The 9,171-nt window shown below is 33.7% G+C and overlaps 1 protein-coding gene across 1 annotated transcript in view; it reads right to left on the bottom strand.

Annotated features, from left to right (window-relative positions):
* Positions 1–419: 419 nt before the first annotated feature.
* LOC110464455 overlaps positions 420–9,171 on the bottom strand; it is an 86,876-nt gene continuing 78,124 nt past the window's right edge. The window contains exons 6-10 of the mRNA XM_021519674.1: positions 8,485–8,582; positions 5,437–5,544; positions 5,015–5,050; positions 4,094–4,195; positions 420–742 (exon numbers count right to left, since the gene is read on the bottom strand). Coding sequence (XP_021375349.1) covers positions 446–742; positions 4,094–4,195; positions 5,015–5,050; positions 5,437–5,544; positions 8,485–8,582 — 641 coding nt within the window. The 3' untranslated portion in view covers positions 420–445. The remainder of the gene's footprint in view (positions 743–4,093; positions 4,196–5,014; positions 5,051–5,436; positions 5,545–8,484; positions 8,583–9,171) is intronic.

Here is a 9,171-nt window from a genome sequence, read left to right as displayed (position 1 = left end):
ATCCTCGAATAGTTTTGGTAATTTTCCTAACGGAGGAGAAACGTTCGCCAGCAGCCATCTTCGAATGTCGTCTGACAGATCGCGTTCCAGTCTAACTGCGCATGCGCTATGACAGGTTCCGGGGAATTTCCATACAGGCTATATTTAAAAATCGATATTCACCGGATAACCAGTCTACATGAGTTTTTTTTGTGGACTGGTCACGTGTATAGGATCCTACCAATGTGATTGCGAGAAATGTCCATGCATATAATAACATTTCTTAGTGACAGATCTACAGCACATATTTAAAGATTCTTGTCTTATTGCTCTTTCGTATTCTCCAATTGATGCCTAAATTATAATCTTACTGTATCAATATAATCTTGTTTGAAAAATAAATGCAAACCCAAAAAAAACATACAAACAAATATTTAATGTGCAACATTTAAAATTTCATGACCGATTACGTAGAAATGAAACTGAAGTCTTCACTGATTGCTAGTTTGTCCTCGTTTTCTCGTAGCGTTTTTTTTTTAACAAGGAAATTGAGATGTTTGTGTAGAACTAAACGAAGTTCCTTCGCCATTTTCTTCTTTGTGAGGCACGCGAAGAAGTCCTCAATGAAAAGTTCGATGAATTGACACAGACAGAAGGTGTGGTTGGTGTGGCGCTGCTTCGAGGACTTGGGCAGCTGTTTCTGAAGCATTCGATGTAGGTAGGGTGCCGACAGCATCACACACAATCGCTCGGCCATTGTAGCCTGTACAAAGAAGCGGACATAATAGCTTATCACATTGATATCTGACTAAGATCACATTTGTGTCAGTAACACATTCAGAAGAGTATTCTATTATGGTGTTGTATCAAATATTTCCCCATTTTGATATTTCTGATTTATATCTGTTTAGATATAAAGTTGATTACGTGACGTGAACGTTTTTTTCTGGTCACATTTTCCTCATTCGGGACCTTAGCGAGTAAGGTATACAATAACTGTTAAACTCCGAATAACAACAATTGCACGATTGCCTGATAACGTTTACTGCAGTCTAATTATTATTGTATTTTATACTGTACACGTAGAAGGGAAACAGGATATTTTGTTTCCACTCGATACGTTTCGCAAAGAAACTTGTTCCCCTATCGCAACGGTGATGATATATCTTATCTAATATCTATGGAATATTTGAAACGAAATGAAGCATATCTAATGACAAGCAGAGTTTATTTTAAAGACATCTTCAAATATTGATGCAATTCAAATAGTGGTAGGCCTGGTAATACAAATGTATCACAAAAGCGCAACATATTTGCTTCTGCATTCATTATTCATTTCGACTAATGACTGGCTATTCTTCAATTAAACAATTTAGCATTGTTGTTTCAATTAACGAAGTAATATTTGCAGACAAGAACAAATAAGATATCATAATAATATATTCATTTATATTAAAATACAAAAGACACGTGGAGAAATAAGACAATATAATTTTATCGAAACTCTGAGATCAGGGGTAAACATATTGCATTTAAAAAACTGAAAGGATTTTGTCTGCGACGGATAATAGTGATGTATTGTTTTGCAAGAAAGGAATAGGAGAGGCAATAAGAAAAGTTGATTATCGTATGCATTTACAGACATTTTAACGGGATCGTTCTTTTTCAGTATGAGCTCAGCCGACATTTTATGTCCCAACACAAGTAGCCACTGGCGGCTTATGTTGCAGTCGGCTTCACGTTACGTTTACAGAGAAGGTGTTGAGTGGTCTCTGTCACAAGTGTAAGATTGTTTTAACATTCACAGTAAACACAATTTCGCTGATTCTACTAAGTAAGCAGTATATGGCAACTATGGTGTATTGTGTATCGGAGTGTTTAGTGACTACGCGTATATCTACTGATTGCGTACATCTAAAGAAATCGTTATTGACGTATAGTGTTAAATCATACCGGCATGCTGGCGATAAATACATCTTAAAATCAATATTTAAGTGTAAGATTCGTATGCTTATATGTTTGTCTACTAATTGCTTATAAAACCAAGGCTATTGAGGCTTGAGACTTGCATATCGAAGGTTCTGTCAGAATTCCAGTTTGTGTTTACGCCCACACCATTGACAAGTTTTAGCGAACAAAGCAATGTGTCTGTTCCATTAGATAGATTTAGACAGAGATGAATAGGGCATCTTGGAAAAATCTGCTGCTAAAGTGTGCCAAGCCCTTCGGTTGTTTGTAGTCAAAGTCCCAAGTACAGTTTAAAACCGTAAAGCAGCATCTGTTAGGTGACACAAGTATGCTGCGTGTTGTGTTCACAGGAAGAATATGTCGATCGCCCCAGGAAAGAAGTTGCAAACAGTGGCATGTCCCAAATCTTCTGCTGTGTGTGTAATTTTTGTATCTGCTTCACATTCAGGCGGTTGGACAATATTTTTGCAAATGTCTATGGAACTAGGATGTCGGTATTCCGACAGCAAAATTCAACCTTACTAAGTTCGTATTGATTATACTGCAAAACCCTTAAATTTTGCGATTGACATAAAATCGACTTATTTGCAAGGGATATTTATCAAGAGACAAGCACCGCAGATGTATATTATGTGCTACGTTTTGGTATTTGAATATATACTAGCGAGAAATTTGAGTTCGAGATATATATCTATAATTTATAGTCTCAATAATAGATTTAAATCAAACAGCGCCTACTTTAAAATGAATGAAAGTACCATCTATTGCATATATATTCATATAAGAATAATATTTAGTTGATGCCATGTTCACTACTTTAAGACACCGAATGATCATTTTCGTTTCTTGTTCTAATTACCAGCTTCACGTAAACGGAATATATTTTTGCAAATGTCTATGGAACTAGGATGTCGGTATTCCGACAGCAAAATTCAACCTTACTAAGTTCGTATTGATTATACTGCACAACCCTTAAATTTTGCGATTGACATAAAATCGACTTATTTGCAAGGGATATTTATCAAGAGACAAGCACAGCAGATGTATAGTATGTGCTACGTTTTGGTATTTGAATATATACTAGCGAGAAATTTGAGTTCGAGATATATATCTATAATTTATAGTCTCAATAATAGATTTAAATCAAACAGCACCTACTTTAAAATGAATGAAAGTACCATCTATTGCATATATATTCATATAAGAATAATATTTAGTTGATGCCATGTTCATTACTTTAAGACACCGAATGATCATTTTCGTTTCTTGTTCTAATTACCAGCTTCACGTAAACGGAATATATTTTATTTTGAAAACGAAACAATGGTCAATATTCTCTATTTGTTGAAGGACTCAAAAGTGTTCTAAAGGATATACATCTCTGAGAAGTCCGTGTATTTCTATTTTGGTGTTTTGGTCCCATTATTATTTGTGTTTATGTTCACCTTTTATGGATCAAAGATTGAAAGTGCTTCAGTGACAATAAATATGTAAAAAAAATACCAATCATGTATAATTTTCCACTTTGTTGCATATCATTTTCATCAAATTGAACATAATAATGTTGTACAGCAAAAAGAACTTGCTACAATTAAAGATGGCGATACAATGACGATTTAAGTGATCAATCTAGTGCCACAAACGGTGAAATTTCGGCCTTCCGTGAAGCGCCAAAAATACACATTTTCAAAATGGCCGCCAAATTAGTCATTTTTTTAAATTCATGTAAAACAATTCTAAAAACAGCAGACATCTAGTTTGTAACACATATTTTAGCTGCATGTTTGCTATTAAAATTGATCATATTAAAATTTCTGCCATTTTTTTTATTAAATATTTGTTTTCACGTTTTCCATTTTAGCTTTATGGTTTGGTTTGGTTTAATTTTGTTAAAAGTCATATTAACAGCTTAGGTCATTTACGTACGTGCCTCTATGTGTATAGTGTATGCGTGCTTGCGTGTGTGTATGCAGGAGATTTGTATTTATTTCATCTTATCAGTCAAAGGACTGTCCCATTTCACCAACTTGTTTATCCAAAGAAGGCACCATCATATTCCTTACATGTTATGGATATCCGACAGTCTCTATCTCTTACCTGAATCTCACATACTTATGTGTTATCAGCTCATCACTTTGCAACCCACCTGTATGACGTAGTCCTGATTTTTGGTATATAACTCTACAAGTGTTGCAAACTTCTCCGCATCTTCCTCCATATAAGTGTTTAGTAACAAGTCTACGTCTCCCTATCGACAAAGTATTTAACATCATTGAGAGTTCTGTCTTACAAAATATATGCATTAAGAAAGCAAAAGCGCTTACTGTCTGATCATTTTATCTAAATAAAGGTAAAAGTCGTAAAAGATGCTGTTATCAAATGACATTTTCACGATCCTATCTACTGATGACACCATTGACAGCAAATGTTGTATTCCTATTCCTTAAATCGCATAAAATTTAGATACAAAATTGTACATATAGCTAAGATTGTATTTGGATTGAACGTATGATATCACGTTACTTTGCAGATACATTCTTCTTAATTCTATAATGACATTGTGTCTGATATAATGCCATAACTTTACATATGTCGTCTAAAAGCACTGCACATTTTAGTCCCTGGAAACAGTGAATAGATATAAAACAGTCACGTTTCAAAAGCATGTATTAAATTAAAAGAAGAGAAAGTTACAACAATTAGACGTTATAGAGAATGGAAAGTGTTATTTGAAAATCGCATTTAAGCTGGATACGCTTTTTGCGTACAAGTAAAAATGATAATATTCGATACATTATCAAAGTTCTTGCTTTATAGGCCCCGTTAGCTGCATTTGAGCAGGCTGTCGGGAAAAGATGAAACTATATTGTTATTGCACAGATATAACAAAATGACACTTGCAGACAGAATTAGTACATTTTTTTTTATCAAAAATTCACCTAAAGCAGCAAACATGTTAACGTGAAATAGCGGTTTTGATAATTTGTATGTTCCGCAGATTTTAAAACGGACAAGAGATGAATCCAGTAAATTTGAAAAGCATTGTTTACTATGAAGAAGTACTCACCACACAGTCGAACATACAAAAGTACAAAAAATGTAGCTAGACGGAGATAAGGACAATAATGAATGACGTTGTGTCACGATTAACCTTTTATAAATTCAAATACAAATAATACATAATACAGTTAAAACTTCTTTAAACTGCTCAATGCATCGCATGTCTAACTTATGTAAAACACTCAATACATTTTGAAATGTTCACAACACTTGCACTTGACATTTTTATTTCTTAAACAAAAAAATCTTATTTTTACATATTTGCAAGTTGTTCTACTGTTCAAGATTATTTTTTTTGTTTTACCACGTTACAGCATTACAATATACAACCTATTTCATGTTAGATATAACAATATCAATGATGTTTTATCATCTTGAGGTAAAGAAAATCTATCATAAAATATTTACACATTATGAAAAAAAGGATACAGAAAATACTCCCTTCCTGGCAGCGGTGACTGTAAGTAAAACAGGCTTCTCCGACTCGTAGAGGCGTTCGTTCAATGCAACGCAGGTCAGTAGCATTGACTTCACGATCTGTTGATGAAGTAGTAGAACATAGACATGTGCAGATAGCAAATATCCAAAATTGCAGCAATACATTATACATTTAGTTGCTAAAATTGATATATTGATTTAATGTGTTTGAATTTCAAATGGAAATTTGCTATTTGTTTTGTTCACCCTACAACATTGTAATTAACATTATATAAAGTATACTAATAGGTTTCTTAGTGTAATGGTAATCATAAATGAATGTGTTGGAAATTGTTTATCGTAATCCGTATTCTGCTGTTCCATTTATTGGAGTTCTACATGGAAATACAAATGCGATGTTTAAGAACAATTTGGTTCTTCTAATTAAAAGCATTTTTCTTAGATATAATAATTAACGACATAACAGACAAATACGCTTAACGCTCTGCTTTAAATGATATACAACCAAGGATTTTGAAAACGTTTTTTATTATTTTTTTATCATTCAAATTTCTTTCTAAACTGTTATTTGTCTATGTTAAGTAAATCACTCGAAGGCACTTGACATTAAAGGGACGATAGACATGTATGAGGAGACTTACCCAAGCCCTAACAATGCAAATGCAATTCTTTTATATTCACTACCGAATCCAGATCATACTCACTTCCTGACAATTAGGTATATTAATTTACTGAAGGAAACAATTCGTTTCTGTCATCTAAGGAATCTGAACCTACGGTAAGGGGTCGTAGGCTGGAGCACTTCCAAGTATGCCATGCGATCCTATTTTAGAAGCATGGTTAGTATAATGATCATAGTATATTGCTTCAGGTAAGAAAATATACATAAGTAATTATGTAATGTTGAACATATAATGCAAAATGTAATTCTAATGAAAATCTTTCTTCTGAACGTTTCAGCAGTTTTGTCCCAAATTAGGTATAACCTTTATTTGATCATTGGAGTTCATAGGCTAATAAATCATGTTCGCCTTTCAGATGGCTTTTCCTATATCTAGATGGAGAATTTATATGAAAGATAATAGACAAGGGGTCGATGGGTGCTGATGGTCACCGGATCACACTTAATAACATAACTTGAACAATGTGATCAGGCCGTAAAGATGGTTGTTACATTGTTTGAGCTCTGACGTAACTGTCTGTGTTTATGTTTTTAGTCTAAAGGAGATATTGAAGTCCAAGAAAAATGATATGGCAAAACTATATTTTCAGGAACTGATTATATGGCTTGTCCCCTTCAGTCGAAAAATATTTAGAAAGTATTCACGAGATGACAACTTTCAAATTTAGACTCCATGTATCAGTATGTACTTCAAACTTGATTAGAATCAGGTTATAGTCTGGGTAGTACATGTTATCGTTTTTGTTATTTGAATCTTATTTTGATATTAGAAACTAATGAATATTCCGACAAAGAGCTTATCACAACATCCAAATGGTTCTTATCATATATCTATTTGTCATTAACTTTCTTCTTCCCCCCTTCAAGAAAACGATTGTGTTTGTGGTTTATAAGTCATAGCAAATATCAAAAACAAAATATGATAAAACGTATATAGCACTGTAAACTATAGGTCGAGGGTTGTCAGGTAAATATTTTCATTTAAAGCATAATGTGTACCGACGCATAAAGGCTTACCTCTCATATTATATAATGTTACGTCGTATTTGATTCAAAGATATGATATGTAAGGTAATGTTTTACTTACGTTTTACACATATTACAGGTATACATGTAATTGGTAACTTACACTGTAGCTAACTCCGTAAACTGTGCTAGTCCTACGTTCATACAGGTGTGACTTACGTTCATTTTTGACGGTACATATATATATATATTTAATATATTTTCTTTCAATAGACGACATGAAAACATGAGTATTGGTAAAGGGATTCGTATATTCATTTTAGAGACAAACTAGGCCGAATTACAACAATGACTTGATGCCTCGAGAGAAGATCTACTTGGAAGGATGTCGCTTTAGTAACATGATGAATGTGACGGTCGTCGGGAATTGGACCTTCTGTCCATTAAAAGCTTAACCTACAAGTCCTCCTTCACATCAAATGTCTGATCAATAGCACGTTTACAAAGAAGTTGGTGACACCTGTCAGAAGCATTCAGACAGAGATGTTACCAGACCAGCGTGTATTACAATCTACCATTAAAGCTATTGTCTTAAAATCTAGTGGGAGAACAAAGACAATTCCAAAAGATTTCCATTAGAACTATATAACTGTAAATTATGTATTAATACTGGAATGCTTTTGAAATACGCTCTGGGATGTATTCCGTGGAGCATTGTTAACGTGACCAGAAAGCGAGAAAATAGCCGTTTGCAATAGTAATGCCTTTGTATTGTAGATTATATTACGCGATTGTATACATTGCAATTGTATATTTTATTGTATAGTTCGATTTTGATGGCTTCCATTGAAAACGCACTTGTGTGTACCTGAGAGAATTATAAATGCGTCGTTGTATGCATCGTTGTAGAGATTCTATGTGTCTTTTAGTGTTGATGCTTGCATGCATCGCTTTGATTTGGTGTTCCAATTTGTACATATCCTTTGAAATAATCCATTAGTCTATGTTTGGTGGACCATTGCAGTGTGTAAATAACTTAAATTTCGTGTGTACTTTATTTCGCAAACCCTACCTGTAAGTACTACATGTAACTAGTTTTCTGAACAATTGCATTCAAGGAAAAGGACGCTTTTTCATAATTAAAAATAGCTATCATGAAAATACTACTGACAAAAGAGATATATTGGGGACCGACTCTGAACACAAGTTAATGCAAAAATTAATCTCTCGCGAAATTATGATGATTTCCAGAAGGCGTTTCGTTTCTATTACAAATTTGAATACATCTGTTCAACATGATACAAATAAAATCAAAACACTTTTATTGTTAATTGCAAAGTATCAATTTACCAAACGATTTGGAGATAAAAGTGTATGTTAATTGGACGAACCTTGTCTTTCCGCTCCTGACGTTTCCAGCGAATGCCGTACCCATACAGCACAAACAGCATAGGAAAGGAAAATACGGGGAGTCTGATACCTAAGGCACCTATAACGTAAAAAACATAATTAATAATTGTGGCGTTTTAAAAAGATAACGATAGGAACAGTCTTGACATTACGACACCCCCAACACACACGCATACAATCTGGTAAATGGAAACCTTCCGATAGCATGGCTTCTGATGATTACTATAGAAACATTCAAATAGGAAGTAACGAAACACCTATTGAAATGTGGTAATTCTATTCAGAATGTCAAATATAAAAAAACAACTTTGTTGCACCTTATGGCCATTTTGTCGATTGAAAAAACATCAGAGGAACTGAATTTCAAGAGAGGGAAATAAGGGTTTAAATGTTCCGAAACATGTAAAAAAATGTCCACCAAAATGGAACATGTACCTAAATTAACCAATTAAAACGTTACAAATTGATAATATTTTGCCGAAACAGACAATAACACGGGTAGGGATAGACAGAAACGAATGTAAATGTATGAACTGGACAACGAACCTTTACAATCACCAGTATAAACAAATAATCTTTATCCCAAGCATACCGACAGCAACATCCAGAAAAAAATATTTCGCTTTAAACACTGAAGACAGTTATTTTATGCTATACAGTGAAATAAA

This window comes from Mizuhopecten yessoensis, unplaced genomic scaffold (assembly GCF_002113885.1).
Source record: "Mizuhopecten yessoensis strain PY_sf001 unplaced genomic scaffold, ASM211388v2 scaffold10989_1, whole genome shotgun sequence".
Taxonomy (NCBI): domain Eukaryota; kingdom Metazoa; phylum Mollusca; class Bivalvia; order Pectinida; family Pectinidae; genus Mizuhopecten; species Mizuhopecten yessoensis.
This window is presented reverse-complemented; position numbering and strand designations above follow the sequence as displayed.